The sequence below is a fragment of the Panthera uncia genome (genome assembly GCF_023721935.1).
Source record: "Panthera uncia isolate 11264 chromosome B2 unlocalized genomic scaffold, Puncia_PCG_1.0 HiC_scaffold_24, whole genome shotgun sequence".
NCBI lineage: Eukaryota > Metazoa > Chordata > Mammalia > Carnivora > Felidae > Panthera > Panthera uncia.
Window position 1 is genome coordinate 32,702,877 of NW_026057580.1, and position 18,429 is coordinate 32,721,305.

Sequence of the window (18,429 nt, forward strand, 5' to 3'; positions counted from 1 at the left end):
TAAACTTTTCTGCATGAAATCGTATTAAAAGCTAACTTGCAGCAGCAACGTTTTTTTTGGTGACAATTCAATATTTTGTTCTTTTTGTGGGTGTTCTGTTTGTTTGCAGTCAGATGAGTGAGCCTCATAGCGGTTTGACGCTCAAATGTGCCAAGTGTGGAGTAGTTTCAACAACAGCTTTGTCAGCCACCACCGCCAGTAACGCCATGTTAGTCCCAATCATTTACATCTTCTTGTTACAAATCTTTTACAGTGCATGTGAGAAAATGCTATTGTGGAAAAAAAAATCATGTTTGCTAATATTGGAGCTAAGATGATACTTAAATATTTATAATTGGCAACTGCTTTTAAAACTGTTGTGGGATTGTCTATAAAAAAATAAATAAAACTATCCAATGTTATCTGCTTTATGGTTTCCAAGTTAATGGTCTTGGTGCCACATACAAGAATGCTTTGGTGAACGGGGGTTTGGTTACTGCCTGGGGCGTGACACGCAGCTACGTAATGTTGCTTTCTCTGTCTCTCAACAGGGCGTCCCTCTGGAGTTCCTGTGTGGTGTTGCCCCTTCTGGCTCTGACATGGATGTCTGCGGTTCTGGCCATGACAGACAAACGCTCCATATTGTTTCAGATACTTTTTGCCGTGTTTGATTCATTGCAAGGTTTTGTGATAGTCATGGTCCACTGCATTCTTCGGAGAGAGGTAAGAAAGAGAATTCCTCTGGCAGAGAGGCAGGATGGTTAGACGATTAATTTCGTTGTTAACAAATATGATCTTTTATTTTAATATCTTCAGATTAAAATCATTTCCCCTAAAGACAGTCATTTGAAAGTTAAAACTAAAGGGAAGCTCTAAGGCAAAGTTCAAGCGGGCTCCTTGGACTCTGAAAGTGACAGTTAAAACAGATGGGACCGTGCAAGAGAAGACGCTGCTGCCCGGGTGCCAAGAATCAGGGAGAGTAGATTCAGGAGAGGTCATAGGCAGAGACGAGTCTGTTAGAGACACTGGTGGATAAGACGCGGTGGGGTGGCATATTTTTAAGAGGCATAGTTCATAAACATAATACAGTGATATTTCCTACACCCACTCCCAAACCCATGTTTCTTTCTATACAGCATATCCCCATTCCTTCATACTTTACTAATTTCATTTTAGATAGAAAATGTTGAAGATTAATGGGCAGTTCTTGTGTCTCTGTACTAAATTCAGTTAAGTTTGCTAAAGATGAATGATTTTGAGATGGATATTTATTCTCAGAAAATACCAAAAATGTGCCCAGTCGAGAAGGGATAGGCAGTAATTGTCCTCAGGAACTCTAGATCTATAATCACAGCCTTTCTCCAGGTCATGGTTGAGGTTTATTGTCAGCAGTGAAGAAAACCAGTCCTGCTTCATGAGTTGAGATGCCAACCTGCACCAAATCCACTGAGAGCAGTGATAGATGTCAGACGTGATTTGTTTAGGGAGAAAATATTGTTTTCCAACCAGTGCAAAAATTATGCTGAGTGCTTGAAAGCACTGACACAGTATTTATAAGGTTTATGAGTCATTTTAGTGTTTACTCTGGGGATGGTGGCGACTAAAACACAATGACACAGTGCCATGCGAGTAATTTTGAGAAAATGGTCCACACTGTCATTTTGCATTATCCAGCTTGTTTGAGAACTTTATTATGATGTACACATTGCAAAAATACTCATGTGCATATGAATACATGCCACATGGTTTTTACAGTGATGTGTAAGGTAACCAAAGGTTTTTACCTGATTAACCAGATGGGGAGAACAATATTTCTGAGCTACTTCAGTGAAGTACAGATGTCAGCAATAAACCCATACATGTGTATTCTAAGAACATTATAGGGTGAAGAGTGACTTCACATTGTAAAGGGGGCAGTATATCATCATTTAAAAAATCTGGTTTAGCAGGGTGCCGGGGTGGCTCAGTCAGTTAAGCATCCAACTTTGGCTCAGCTCATGATCTCACCATTCATGAGTTCAAGCCCCACAACGGGCTCTGTGCTTACAGCTCAGAGCCTGGAGCCTGCTTCAGATTCTGGGTATCCCTCTCTCTCTGCCCCTTCTCCATTCACTCTCTCTCTCTCCTTCAAAAATAAAAATTAAAAAAATAAATAAAATGTGATTTAGCTTACAGTTGCCAAGCCTTATAATTCCTTCATCACTAATGTCTACCTGGAGTATCAAGATTAAAAATCTTTCAAGTATTCAATTCTTTATAGACCAAAATTAAGTAAAAGTTAAAAAGAAATTGTATAATTTAGGGCTATGCTATTCTTGAACTATAGCTATCTTGTGGGTCTTCTGTGTTAATATTATCTATAATATGTTTATGTAACAAAATTTGTTCTAAGTGAATGGATGCATGATGCCTTTTTGATTGACAATTAAGACTGAACATTTGTGGGCTTTAAGCAAGATACATAATATATCCACACACAGTTTTCAGAAGATGTTAACACTTGAGGTGTTGAAGAGGAGAAAAGTGTCCCATCTCTAAGTAGGCCTCTCTTTTTCTTCAGAAATAAGCTTTTCAGATAGCCCTAGGCTATGATAAAAATATTCAGGTTTTAAAGTGACGTATCTTGATGGCTTATTATCAGATTTTTGCTCCTTACATGAAGAAAAATATTTTATTTGGCACAAAAATTTATTTCCATCAGAACTTTTTTCATACTTGCTAATTGAACTAATAACTGTCAAAAAGATTATTTATGGGGAATTAAATCAAATCATATAAGTGCTTCTGTTAAAATAGATGTCTGTAAATATATGTTTTCTGTTTTAGCGGGGCGTAAAAATATGAATATTGGCCCCATTATTATTGCATTTTCAATAATTTGGATTGAATAATTTTATAGCTGATAAATTAATAGCAGAGTCTCAGAACTCTTCATTCTAACACTGAAACGAACAATGACATATCCATTATTTTTTCATTGACCCTTAAGAATACCCTGTAACAGTGCTATAAGAACACAGAGCAGATTTCCGTTATAGGGCAAGTCTTTTTCAGAATTTCTCAAAGGAAATTTTTACGGAAAAACCAAAAGAACCTTGTTTAAATGGGCTTTGCAAATCCCAAAGACCACATCATTGGAGGCCTCATGGGGTTCAGAGAAACTCTTTTTGACCTTCTAACTTCATATTGCCTAACACCAGCAACAGGTGTGTGTCCTACCACCTGTGAATGCACCACACTAACATTGGCCACGGTCTAAGAGAATAGGAGCATCTTCCCATATCCTCATGTCTCCTGTGAACAGAAGTGCCATAGAAATACACTGGAGCAAATGGACTAGCTACCTACCTGTAAAATACTGGGTAATGACTCCTATCAACTACTTGATTATCCCATAGGAGATTTTAGAAATATGATTTTACCTCTACTGCTTTTTTCCACTTCAAACTATTTTTCACAATAATCCAAGACAATTTGTATGGGTTTTATTTATTAAAAATGTATAAGCAATATAAGAAATATTTCCTTCGATTTAGAGGGAGACTGGATACAGGTATACTTATTTTTATTTCTATGTATTTTTGACACGCACTAACATAATTTGGTCATTTGTAGTCTTTATTGATTCTTCCAATATGAATTCAAAAGTCTTTTCCCATATTTACTTTTGCAATCTTCCTGTGAAGGAGGCGGGTGTATGCAGTGGAGGAATATAGCCTTGCAGTTTAAGAAGGAGAAAAGAAACGAAACCATATAACTGGCATTTTAAATGTGATGTATATGGGGCTTGATTTATTCTAAATGTGCCTTTGCTTTTAGTGGATCCAATTTTAAAACCAAATCATTTCAAGTCAGAAGGGAAGGGAGAAATGCTCACTTTGGTGCTGTCAATTATATTCCACATTAAAAAAAAAAGTAAATTGATTATTTGCATAACAATTTGTTGTGACCTTCAGAGTTGACATCTTAATATGTAAATTTTGTAAAATTTGTATTCCTGAAAATACAGTTTCTTTTTCTGGAGCAACTTTCTCTATTGAATTGCTTTAGTAGATGCCTCTGACAAACGAGAAAACAAAAAGGGGGAATAAGAAGAAAAAACATTAAACCAAATGATTTATCACACATTACTTTCAGCAACAAAAACTAGGTCTTGGAAGCTAATATGTATAATACCTCATAAGACAGAATCTAATAGAATAAATATAGTTGCTTCCTTCATTTATTCGTCATTTCATGATTGGAATTCATTTGCATTAAGCACATAACGACATCTACTATTTACTATTCTCCACATTGCTATGGAAATTCAAACCACACAAGTTATGAAACCTTTGAAATAGTTACTGTTGCTAGGAAACCACTTTCTTAGTGCCTGCACATTCTTCTCATCTCTCCTGTCTCTGGCTGTGCCTGGCTCTAAGACAATCTTACAGCTTAATGTCAGAGGGGGAAAATAACAAGATTGTGATACAAAATAAGCTACAATAAAACCCTTTCACTAAATGGAAGGAAAAAGGCAAGTACTTAAATAGATAATTTTGTTGTATCAGTATGTGAGGGTCCCGTGGCTGCTCTGTAGTGGAAGGAGAAGGGCCAAGCTCCTCTTTTCTCTTCCCCCAGCACTGGCAGGAGGTCTAGGCTGCACCAGATGAGGTCCCAGAATCTTCATCCAACCCACAAAGTGATTTTGTAATAAAATGCTTAAAATAAACATGAACAGCTTTTTCTTTCTTTTTTTCCCTCATTCTCTCTTTCTCTCATTCCCCTCTACCTTTTTTTTTTCTTCCATTTCCAGTTGGTCTATTTCCATAAAGGATACAGATAAACAAAATGATTTACAATCACATGGCAGTGAATATATGAAACAAACAAGCATCCTTACCTATCTTATCTAAAACCAATATTCTCTCAAACCATTAAAAAAATAAATGAAGCCAATAGTGGTGAAATAACTAGATAGCAATTTGAAAAGCAGTCGTATTGCATATAATATAGTTCAGATGGAGAGTTGCATGAATCTCCAAGCCTGACCATATACAGGGAAATTAGGTGTGACTCCTTATTATAGAAACGTGTATCTGTGCACTCCCTTACTGAAAGGCAGCAAGAGTTTCAGTTAGTCTTTGGAGATGAGGGAGTGGGTGATAGGAAACTTCAAAACATAATGGGGTCCTGAGAGGGAAAATGGGGTTAGAGGATTAAGGGAGTGAAAATTTCAAGTAAGGGAAAATGGAGAGAGATTACTAGGCATGTGGTTTCCATGGAATGCACCTATGGTGAATATAGAGTGGTCTTCTCTGGGACCATCTGGGGTACATGGAGGAATAAAGCAAGTGATGTGTTCCTAGACACTTGAGTGATTTAAAAAAAATTGGTTGTAACTGTAACACCAAGAGAAAGGCAATACTTACATTTGAGGGCATAGCATTGATTAAGTGATATTTTAGAGCTTTCCCATGGGGGTGTTCAGTGGCCATGGTAAGGAGCCACTGTGTGTCATGTCATGAAGAAGCTCAGTAGATTTTATAAAGTTAGTGAGTGGTCCAGGATGGGAGGGTCAGGGTACTACTGATCCTAAGATTTTCAGCTTGCTCAGAAGGACAAAGATTTAACAAGGAAGTACGTTGCTAAGAGCCTTGTCTTTGTCACGCTGAATTGAAAGTTCAGGAAGAAAAACATTTAAAGATTATTTTGTTTTGTTTTCTGGGAATAGGAGATTAGCTCATGGTACTGCAATAAAACTGGATTTTATCAGGGGCACCTGGTGGCTCAGTTGGTTAAGCGCCCGACTTCCGCTCAGGTCATGATTTTATGGTCCGTGAGTTTGAGCCCCACGTCAGGATCTGTGCTGACAGCTCAGAGCCTGGAGCCTGCTTCAGATTCTGTATCTCCATCTCTCTGCCCCTCCCCTGCTTGCGCGCTCGCTCTCTCTCTCTCAAAAATAAATGTTAAAAAAAATTAAAAAACAAAACAAAACTGAATTTTATCAGAACAGAGAATAGAAAGCACAAAGACTGCCTTTAAATAGGAACATGGATGGGACATAAACAAGGAGGATAAGCTTATATTACTGTATACTTATTTCCAGAAATCAGCTCATTCCACTTCTTAAGCAAGGGAATATATAAATCCTACCTCTCCTTCCAGAGTAGGCTTTCCTGACCTGAGCATACTTGCAGTTATATTATGAATATTTACATCAGTCTGAATCTGCACTTTTGGTTCTCCAAGCCCATGCAGAGATCTAGGAGTTTAACAAGAGCACGAAATCAGATGAGTAAAATGGCATCAGTGAACAAATTGAAACACAGAGTTCATGGCAGAGATTGCCAAACTCAGGCATGTCTGCTAGGCGGTACCCAACCATGTCTTGCTTTACCTAAAATTCTTCTGAGTATCTGGCCAAGTGGGTAGGCAAATCCCACTTCCCACTCCTGCCACTTCCCTGGGGTTCCACTCTGCAACATTGTTAAACTGGTGGCAGGAAGTCAAGTATGTCTGGAATAGAGGCTTGAAATAAATGGAAGTGTGGAGGTCATGAATTAGGATTTTAGGTCCTGCCTCAAAGTGGATGGCAAGAGGCTCAGATGAAGTATCTTCTGTGAAGGTAGGGGTGTTGGATCTGACACACAGCTTCCTCCCCCCTTTTCTCATTCACATGCCAAAGAAATGCTGTTCCGTTTTTCAGATCACATATGTGACTTGCCCTCTAGGGAAGCTTGTGCTGTGCCCAAAACTGATACCAAAAAAGCTAAAAATCTAGTTTTGAGAGTAAGTGATCCTTTAGCTGTTAAAAGATTACAGTAGAAAGTCATCAGGACTGAAATTTAGGACTGAAGTCCCTATTTTCCTTCTATGTATAGCAAACAACAAACCATTTTTTATTCCCTTTGTTCTCAGAGAAGTCAGGTAATACTTTCATAACGTGAAGTCATTCGTGTTGATTATGGCAGTTGCGTAATACACATGAAATTGAGAAGAACCTTATTGGTTAATTTAATGATTAAATTACATGGAATTTAATATGATTAAAAAGAGCTGAGTCATTTGTTTAATATGAATCAATAATAAACATCAGATTCAGAAAAAAAATACAGAGTACATAAAAAACTCCCTCCTCCCCTAAGCTACCACACTCAAATAATTATAAAAATGTAATTCAATTTCTTTTCTTGTCTTAAAATGATCTCCGGAGTAGGAAATGAGGAATAACTGGAGGTAAAACTGGCTTCTTAAAAGGTAGAGATTTGGGGTCTGAGCTGCTTGGTAGCTAAATACAGAGCCCATTTCAAACAGAGCAGCTCTTTCCTGCGCGGCTTCTCTGAATTGCAACGCTGCCAGACACTGCTCCGTGCTCTTCCCCAGCAATCTCTAAATCTGGCACCAGCTTTCACAGGGACACTCTGCCAACTGCCTTCAGAGTGAGGACCAACCGAGAGGCTCTCAGCTTGCTGCTCCTGAGAGGAAGCAGATCGCTCTCCTGTGGGGGACGAGGGAAGTGAGACACACCCCTGCACACTTTGAATTCATGTCTCACCCAGGAATGCATCCACAATAAATGGGCATATAGCTTTGCAGGAATTTTTAGAGCAGCCCCCAGCTGGAACCAGCCGGGACAACTCTGGTGGTGCCCCTGGTAGATACTTTCAGAAGACAGCCTCCATAGCATATTCTTTTTACCTCATCTTGTTTTTGAAGATGTTTCTTGGTATGCTTTTTTCATTCCACAACATGACATCAGATTTCCTTAAAGTGCCCTATATATTCCAAGGCTATTTACATACCTGTTCTTTGCTACTCCCCCAATACTTTTTAACCCTCTGTCTGGCTGTCACTTATGGCGAAAGACCCATTGCAGAGTATTATAAAGAGAGGACATTTTGGAGACTAGATTTTAATTGTGCCAGAATAAGGCAAGTGTCTAATTACTCATGGCAAGTTTACTTAAAAATTGTATTTACTTGTCTTATGTAAGTTTAAAAAATGATAACATTGCAAGATGTGGGAGTTACATAAAAATTTTTAATTAAATTGCTACCCAAAATAAGTGCCTTGTTCCCTATGAAAAGTAATAAGTTAGGTGAAAGAGCTTAAATAATAAATCTATGAATCTTCTAACAATTTTTTTTCTTCAGTCTTAATCACAAGCCAAGAAACACCAAGACTGTTATTGTCCAGCACTGTAAATATGACAGTTGGCACAGAAGAGTTCAATATCAGGATGGAATAGGCTGACAGAGATTCTGTCTTTGTTTTTTGTGCTTCCTTCTTATCTAGAATTAATACTATTTCTTGTGGTCTTGCTTTTTAAACAATTCCAGTTGTTCCCCAACAGTTCAATCCACATTGATTCACCAAAGATAAAAGTCATTTTGTTTACTTGATGGAAAATTCAATTAATTATCAAAACGTTTCCAAATAGCTGCAGATGCATTTCCCAGCTACTGTCTTGCCTAAAACACCCTTTTCTGTGACATGGAATATGCATTATGAAGTCTAGCCTAATCATTCTTCCCTGACAGTGTTGGACAAATATTTAAGGCTAATTCATCTAGATCGCCTGAATGCACTTTTAAAATTTTGTAAAAATCAAACAGAGCATTTGGAATCGAGGTGAATTTCTCCTGCAGAGCTTTCTGAATTAGAAGTAACTGAAGCCCTAAAAGTGTCAGAGAGTCTAGCACTTAAATTACAGCATTTATATGATCACTAAAATGACTTTGAATTTACTGGAGAATTTTTATGTTTTTCTGTTTTATATTTCTTCTGAATAGCATTGACTGATTCACAAAGCTGACATCATTCTCCAGAGTAGAAATGCCCTTAATCCATTGTCATATTTGGGAACTGGGGAATTTAAAGTATTGATTTTGTATGTGTATGTTATGAAAAAGAGTAAGATTTCTTCTGTATCTCCTTCACACGATCAGATAGTGGATTTTGAAGAGAAACTTACAGAAGTTGCTTTTCCATATTTCATTGTCAGACAAAAATAGCCTTGGCAGCTACACTCTGAAGGTCTGAAAATAGAGAGTGGTTAGTGGGTACCAGTTCAATTACTGTTGGTGTTACCAAGTGCCACTCTCATATGTTATATATGCCAGTATTTAGAAATAGATTTGAAAAAAAATCTTCATGTGACAAGCTCCTGGAAGGCAATATTTTGAACATATTACTTATCTACCTTTATAAATTGTGTTTCTTTAACAGTTGCCTTTGGCACAAACAGAAAATTAGCGTGTACCTATTTTTCTGACAAATATACTTTCTTAGTGTTTTCTCCCAATGCAGATTTCTGTGTAGCAAACAGTGATCGTCTGGCAAACACTAGACACATTACCAATTTTTTTATTATTAGTGTGTCACTCTAGGACCTACAGATATTACTTCTTAATCTAAAAAGGAGGAGCCTGAAAGCATTTGCATCCAAAGAATCTAACTTTGTCCATGTCATGTCTCTTTCAAGGGAGAAGCTGTACGATTTAGTTCTCAATATTTATCCAATTCTTCAGGAAAAGATGATGAGAGTAGATTTCACTGAGCCTGTGCTTATACCAATGTGTTTTAAAGACCAAAGAAGAAATTATCTTGCTCAGTTATATCAGGGAACTTCTCATCCTTTTTTCCCAGTAAATCTCAGATTAAAAGATAACAGAATCATAGGATAGAAAAGAGGTCGGAGAGCACTGAGTTCATCCTCCACTCCCTAAATTCATGGCAAGAGTGATCCCATCACCAGGATTAGAACCTAAGGTGGAAAAAAAGAAATAGACAAGGTCTCATCATACATACTGGTTGGCCTGGAGTGTGCAGTGGTGACTAAACCTTATGTCACTTTCCAAATCTTTCAGTAATGACAATCTTTTCAGTTGCTGAAAACAACTTAATAGGCTCAGTTTTCTTCTGGCCAACATGTATACTATGCACATCTCACAGTAAAACAGTGACAGGATATTTTATGCCAGTGCTTCTCAAAAGTAAAGATCATTCATTATGTGTTCACTTTCGTCGTCTGTGTGATGGCGCTACTGTCACACAGGGGATATGTGACATCATCTCTGCTTTGTTTTTTAATCCAACAAAACAGATTAGAATAAACTAGAGGGAGAATATCAATACTGTGAAGCCAAAACAACAAAATATGAACAAAATGACCTTGCCATTGACTTGGATAAGAAGCAACTGCGATAATGTCTATCAATAGCTTGTTAGGAGCCTAATGAGCCACAGGAAGTGGAAAAAAGACCTGTTGATGCAAAGGCATCATATGATCAGAACAACTCTCAATTGATTTGTGTGTTTCTTATTCATCCATTCATGTTTACTCATTTAATAAAGGATTTAATGTTCACATTTCCTTGTGGTATGTGTTTCTTGATTCAGAATCCAATTGTGAATGGGTGTTAAGGAAATTTGGCTTTGCTAAGTGATCTTCTTCTTCTTCTTCTTCTTCTTCAACAACCAGAGACAAGGTGTTTTTGTTATCTTTCTGTTTCATTGTGTTTTCTTTTTACACCAGGGCACATAGTACTTGAAGGGAGATAAGAAATCATTTCCCCAGTAGGATCCCTTACATGAGACATAATGGGAAAATCCCAAATCAATTCCAGTTGAAGATCATTGAGTAATCTCATTTTCACAATGTTTAAAGCTATTATGAAGATTATGCCACACCAAATAGTAAATCCCCCTTGAAAGACACACACATTGTTTGTAACAGTGAAAATAAAATCTGCCCGCTGGCAAGAATTGCTGTTCAGCCAGACACAGCCATTGTGATAACTGAGGACTTCCCAGCGCTTCCCTCTATAGATTATGGCAAGTGATCAATTTCCTTAGCATAAAGTCCAGGTATACCAGTATACATTTTAAGAAGTAAACAAAATGGGTATTAGATCATAAAACAATGATAACTGCTTTCTCAGTTGATTGCCAATATAGACAGTATCTTGTCATTACCAAGAGAGAAGGAAATTGATGTTTCTCCCTCACCCCCACAGGTTCAGGATGCATTTAGATGCCGATTGAGAAACTGTCAGGATCCAATCAATGCTGATTCTTCAAGTTCTTTTCCTAATGGGCATGCTCAAATAATGGTGAGCTTTTATTTTTCTTCTGATGGTTGATTAAGTCATGATTTGTGAAGGGCATAAACAAATTTTGAGTGACTTTGGCTTTAGTTCATGAACAGACTGAGAGACACCAGATAACCATTCTCTCTGGATTGCTTAGGAGGAGAGGATCTGTTATTGGCCCCTTGGTGCCTTGAGTATAGGGTCTCCATGCAACATCAGAGTACTCTCATCCGTGCACAAAATTAGGGATAACAGTTTGTCCACAGGAATATGTTTGTTTACAGATCAGAATACTGTGGACCTTCACTTCTGGTCTTAAAGCACTGGTTCTCGACCTTGTTTGTGTATTAGAATCCACACTCCAGATCAATGAAATCAGAATCTCTGGAGTGGGACCTACATATCAGTGGTTCCAATATGCAGCCTAAGATTAGAACCACTGCCCTCAAATAGAAGAGGGTAGCCACAATTCCACTAAAAGGGCTGTCATTATACATGGGCTCCAACTATTGAGATTAAGGGGTACTTTAGGCGTCGGCACTTTGGTATCTTTTAGAAATAAGATTTAAACTATGATTTGTTAAAATCAGGGCTCAGAGATTTCTTTTACAATATATTTAATTTATTATGAATGTTTTGGGATTAGGCAACATAAAATAGTGTAAGCTATATACTAGTAGCTAGTGTATAATCAATTCTGTGTTAAAAACAAATATTGAAATTTCTAATTTAAAATATTAAAAAATTCTAAATAATATCGTCCAGTATATGACCAGAAGAGCTTGATTAAGATGGGCTAATTTAATTTTACCATTTAAAAAAAGTACATGAGTTATTTAAAATAAAAGTTTTAGGAAAATACGGAGATGAAACTCAACCCTAGCAGGTTGTAGACCAGCTTAGTATTGTTTAATCTTCCATTTTAATTCCTAAACCTAAAAGTCTTTTGTCAATTTGAATGAAAATGGATCATGAGAAGAGCCTAGTTTGACTACCAAGGTTTGACAAAGCTGTACTATAAGATACTATATTATAAACAATATATTCAAAGTGAATACTTTGAGAATACAAAAAGACATGTATTTAAGTATGTTTGTAATAGTGCGATTCTTTTTTATTGTGGTTTAAGGAATTGCCTTGAAATTCTATCCTATTGTATATGGTGTCAGTCTCCTGACTGAAGATGACAGTGGGTATTGTATTGCTTTATTAAAATTGTATGCCATTTTTCCACTGCTTTTATTCAGCATTCGGTCTCTAGGAAGTAGTCTTGAACACAATTTGATTATTCCTTGAGAATTTTTTTTTTGCACAAAATAATAATCTAGTGCTGCCTAGTCAGATATCTGTAAACTTCAGTTAATCTAGTTAGTAAAAGTCACTTGAGGTCTTCATCAAATGATGATTCTATACCTTATTATTTCTTGTTACAGACAGACTTTGAAAAGGATGTAGACATTGCTTGTCGATCAGGTAAGAATATTTGGATTTTGAAAATATCATTAGGGATGTTAAATCATTTTTATGATTTTTATTTTAAAGAAAATGCTGCAGTTTACATACCACATATTACTGCGGATGAATAGAGAATCTTCCAAAGGGAAACATTTCAGTAGCAGAATGTGGTGGAGAGGGAGGGGTGGGGGGTGAAGGGCGAATGAGGATTGAGAAACTAAGAATTAGGAAGCACAGCAACAGGAGAAAAGCATTGACTTAGAGACCTAACACTTCCATTCCACTGCTTACTGGTTGTCAGGTGTAAGGCCAGGTTAGCCTCTTTGTGCCTCAGTTCTATCATCTGTGAAATATGGGTTGTTGCAAGGATCAAATACATTGTGTGTGTTTGTGTGGATCATACTGCTGCTATTGTTATATTCTTAGCAAGGCCCAGAAGAAACCATGCAGCAGTCTCTGCCTTAGAGCGCTAGGGTCCGTCCCATGGACATGGTCTCTGATGGCTATCCTCAGCCTGTGGCTAAACCCTCACCAGGAGTAGATGATTCAAGAGTTTCAAAGGAAACTATTTGTTTAATTTTTTGGATAATTCCAGTTGTTGCAAAAGTTTCTTTATATTGGGATATATAACATACCTTATTTTACCTTGTATTCATTGACTTTAGTGCTACTCTCTAGAATAAGACTGGATATCTACTTCATCTAAATATCTGGATGTTTAAAAGCAAATACTATTTAGTCCAATCCAAGTCCTTTTTCTCCAGACTAAACAAACCATGTTTCCTCATTCATTCCTCATAGCATTCCTCACCGGCAAGCATGGTCCCCCACATAGCCTCCAATTTGTCAATAATTTTTAAATTATGGTGCCCAAATGAACACATTTGTTCAACATTTCTCATAGTTGGCTCTTTGCTTATATTAATGTTATCTACATTTGCATATTATTTCATAGCAACTGGTATATTACTACTGTCAACTTGTCATGTAAACCTCAAAGACTTTTTATAGTAGTTGTCACAACTTTACCAGTATAGAATTATATAAAGGCTCTGGGTTTTTTTCCCTTGAAGAAAAATCTGGCCTTGCATTTATCTCTGTTTGCTAGTTTCAGGTTAGTGTTCTATCCATTTGAAATTTTTTGGCCATTGAAAGTTTGATAAGAATATTTTCTGAACATTTATTCAAACTGTCAATAAAAAAGTGGGATGGGAGAAGAGTATAGATCCCTGCTGTGTTCAGTAGGGCACCTCCCACCTACCCCACACTGACTCCCTTTAAGTATATTTTTCAGACTCAACTGATAAACATTAAACATCTATGCAGGCTCAGAGATTACAGAGTTGTTATAATCACAAGAATATGAGAGACTAAGTTCATACTCTCTTTTTTTAAATGCTTATTTAGCTATTTATGAGAGGCAGGGGATGGGCAGAGAGAGAAGGAGAGAGAATCCCAAGAAGGCTCTGCACTGTCAGCACAGAGCTAGACGTGGGGCTCAAACTCATGAACCATGAGACCATGACCTAAGCCAAAATCAAGAATCAGATGCCTAACCAGCTGAGCCACCCAGGTTCCCCCATATTCTCAGTTCTGAATTTACTGAAAATACTCAATGTAGAATATGGTACTAGCAGAGCAGAATAACTGTCATAACTTGGGAGCACATAGTGGGCCTGGGGATAGGGTATTAGGAATCATTCTTTCTTGTTTAATATCTAACAAAATATTGCTAAGAAACAATCTTACTGGTGTTTGGATTTCTAAGTCTACCATTTCTGTTTTTGGAAAATTGATAAAACATTCTCCTTTGCTCCATCCGCCTCCGTAATTTCTCAAAGATCACTAGCCATGGTGCCAGGTTCCACATCTGTGTTCCAAGATGGGACATGATCTGTCTGGGGTCCAGAAGCCTGACTTTATTTAAAATAACTAAGTAATTCATTGGATTCCTATTTTCCTACCTTTAGTTTAGTTTTCTTTCAGTCTCTTTTGGTGTACTCTTCACAGTTCTCCTTGACAGAGAATCAAAATAGGAACAATTAGTTTTGCCCAGACCAGCAGTGTTAGCATCATCTGGGAACTTGTTAGAATTGCAGACTTTAGGCCCTACCCCAGACCTACATGCTGGGGTACAGTAATCAGTGTTCTCACAAGCCATCCAGGTATTCTGATGTATGCTGAAGTTGCAAAACCACCGTGTTAGACCATCCTCTCCAAGCTGTGATCTCATTCATCAGTATTCATCCTGCTCTTTTGTTAAATGACCCCTTAGCCCCAGACTTCATTGCATTCTGGGATTTAGTATTCCTACCATTATTTTATTGGAAAATATTTTTGTAATGTTTTCATTTTTTTGTCTGGGCCCTTTTTAACTGAGCTCATCGGGAACTTTCCTCTGAGTTTTTCTAGAGGTTTGTGTTCATGTACAAATAGATTTAATTTTAAAGTTTCAATTCATGGACTCTGAGTAATCTTTCTCTATGTTGAAATTCACTTTCCCAAAAGGTAGAATATATATCTGATAATGCAAAATATTTAGGTGCTTTTTGTTTTGTTGTGCCGTGTTTGGGTTTTGCCTTTCACAACTTAGTTAATTTCTCGTCAAAGTCCTATCCCTTCAACATCATGTCTGTATGTGTAGGTGGCATGCATTTGTTTATGTTTATCCAAAATTTGGATATCTATTTTAAGTAAGTCTAAGAGGAAGACCTATCTTTCATATCGAGTAGACACTATTTCATAAGAAGAATTATCTTTCCCCAAATATTTAAGATATATAATTTTTCAGTAAAGATAGCTGTGTCATTTGATAAAAATGTTGTGAGTAGAACTACAAATGGTATTAACTGATACAAAACTAAATGTAGCTTGTACAAATACAGATCATAAAATCAGTATTCAGTACCAAAGTTTCACTTATAGTTTACAATATGTTCATAAAAGTATAAAATTATCTGTATGTCCTTAATGTCAAAAGACATGTGCCTGTAACTGCCTTTAAATTGTATTTCTATAAATTTTGGATTAATTTTTACATATAGTTAAGATTAAAAATTTAGAGATTTTTTAAAAAGTATTTTATTTAGAATGTCATTAACTCTATTAATTTAACATACTTTGCCCATTAATGTTTTTATGCAAATTGTTCCTAGCAACCAGTTTATCACTGATCTATTAAGAGGTTTAGAAATAACTTTTCAAAACTAAATGATTCTACCTTTTTATATAATAAATACAAAAAGTTACAACCAAATTGTGGATTAATAAAAAATATATAGGGGCACCTGGGTGGCTCGATCAGTTGAGCGTCTGACTTTGGCTCAGGTCATGATCTCCCTGTTCATGAGTTCGAGCCTCGCATCGGGCTCAGTACTGACAGCACAGAGCCGGGAGCCTGCTTCGAATTCTGTGTCTCCCTCTCTGTCTGCTCCTCCCCCGCTCATGCTCTGTTTCTCTCTCTCTCTCTCTCTCTCTCTCTCTCTCTCTCCTTCAAAAAAAAAACATTAAAAAAATATATAGATGTAAGTTTAACTTGATTTTTAGTGTCTGAAACAGAGACCTAATACAATAATTATATACAGTATCTCAAAAGATAAAAGAGATTACATGAATGATGCTTTTTTTTGAATGATGCATATTTTGCAGTAATTTTGAAGGCTTCTTTATAGTGGGGAAAGACATTCATGATGTGTTTTTCAACCTCTGCTTTAATGCATAATTATGATGCTATTTGAAAATTGGATAACAAAGGGTAAAATTCAGTATATCTGAAACTTTTCATGAGGAAACAATAAACCAAATATTTTATAGTTATCTATGCCTAATGACCTTTTCATTGACAATTGCTCTGCTTTGTACATAGAACAGCATTTGTGTTCTGTGTGCTTTCAATGCTAAAATTACCAAGAATATTTTTTTAGAATTTCATTCTTTCCTACCTCAAAACTGACAGTTGTTTACAACTAAGGGTGCTTCAAGTCATTCTGCTACTATTACTCATAATATATGACTTTCTTCTCATATAGAAACAAAAGAAAAAAACTAAAATATATTTCAGTCAGAAATTCTGAACCTTTTGTTGGTTTATTTTGGCTTGGTTTGGTTTCATTTTTCCCCTCTCTTAGTACAAGTTAGCATGCATTTTTAATTTTTCTAAGTCATTATTTTTCAAGCTTAAAATTGAATAGAGTTGTCAGAGACTCATACAGTGTTTCCTGCTTAAAGTCAGTGGCAATTTTAATACCCCCTCAAGGGCATTCGAGCATATGGATTGATCTTGTAAAGGAATTCTTTTTTTCCCACATGGAACTGAAGATGATAAATACTTTTGAACTCTGTATCTACCTTGACCATATGGACTTCATAGATAAATGCTCATTAATTTTCAACATGCATAATTTTAGAGGAATTTTTGATGCAGTAGGATGAAATTCTCATTGATTACCGCTCTCGAGAAGTATTTTAATGAATAGAACTTGCAGAATTCTTTAGGGGAAAAGCCTTGAGAAAAAGTCAAATTCATGTGAACATATCCATAATTTCATAAAACTCTTTTCAGTAGATTGATGGAGAAACTTCCATGGTAATCTGCCTTTTCCCTGAAAAGCTATGCAGAGTTGTGTAAGAATAGGGTACTGAGATTTTTGAAAGTCCATTAATCAACTTTCCGATGTGTTTTAGTTATGGACTACCTATCAGAATCAATGAAGAGTGATTGAGTAATCTGGACCATCTACAAACAATAGATACACAGTTTTTTAAATATTGTTTTTTCATTTACTAAGGAAATTAGTAGAGAGATAGCAAAATACAGCAGTGAAAAAATAAAAACACATTGTCTTTTCTGAATTTTTATATCCTAACTTATAGTTCTTCACAAGGATATTGGTCCTTGCCGAGCAGCAACAATAACAGGAACACTCTCTAGGATTTCTCTAAATGATGATGAAGAAGAAAAGGGAACAAACCCTGAAGGGCTAAGCTATTCAACACTGCCTGGAAACGTCATTTCCAAAGTCATTATCCAGCAACCCACGGGTATGCACATGCCCATGAGTATGAATGAGCTGGGCAATCAGTGTTTGAAAAAAGAGAACAGTGAATTGCGAAGAACTGTGTACTTATGTACGGATGACAATTTGAGAGGAGCTGAAATGGATATAGTCCATCCTCAAGAAAGAATGATGGAAAGTGACTATATTGTGATGCCCAGAAGTTCTGTAAATACCCAGCCATCAATGAAAGAGGAAAGCAAAATGAATATTGGTATGGAAACCTTGCCACATGAAAGGTTATTGCACTACAAAGTGAATCCTGAATTCAACATGAATCCCCCTGTAATGGACCAGTTCAATATGAACTTAGATCAACACCTTGCACCCCAGGAACATATGCAGAATTTGCCCTTTGAGCCTCGCACAGCTGTGAAGAATTTCATGGCCTCTGAGTTGGATGATAATGCAGGACTATCAAGAAGTGAAACTGGGTCAACGATATCAATGAGTTCATTAGAGGTAAGCAACAGAATAAACCTTTCCTTGATATTTTAAACAGTTGATATTTGATAAATTGATTCATGTGACACTGGATTGAGTCACATGAAAAGAGTCACATTACCTCTTACAGTTATGTATCACACAAATATTTTAGGCATGTTGGGATTAAGATTCTAGATATTTTTTTTTCCAGTAGTACATCAGAATGCCCTTTCTCAAGATCACGTTTTAAAAAAGGAGTCCTCTAGGGGCACCTGGGTGGCTCACTTGGTTAAGCGTCCAACTTCACCTCAAGTCATGATCTCACGGTTTGTGAGTTTGAGCCCCGTGTTGGGCTCTGGGCTGACAGCTCGGAGCCTGGAGCCTGCTTCAGATTCTGTGTCTCCTTCTTTCTTTGCCCCTCCCCAACTTGTGCTCTG

At 36.8% G+C, this 18,429-nt stretch overlaps 1 protein-coding gene across 1 annotated transcript in view; it reads left to right on the forward strand.

Moving 5' to 3' along the window:
* ADGRB3 (adhesion G protein-coupled receptor B3) overlaps positions 1–18,091 on the forward strand; it is a 125,983-nt gene extending 107,892 nt beyond the window's left edge. The window contains exons 7-10 of the mRNA XM_049653873.1: positions 531–702; positions 10,983–11,078; positions 12,491–12,530; positions 17,385–18,091. Coding sequence (XP_049509830.1) covers positions 531–702; positions 10,983–11,078; positions 12,491–12,530; positions 17,385–18,064 — 988 coding nt within the window. The 3' untranslated portion in view covers positions 18,065–18,091. The remainder of the gene's footprint in view (positions 1–530; positions 703–10,982; positions 11,079–12,490; positions 12,531–17,384) is intronic.
* The last annotated feature ends 338 nt before the right edge of the window (positions 18,092–18,429 follow it).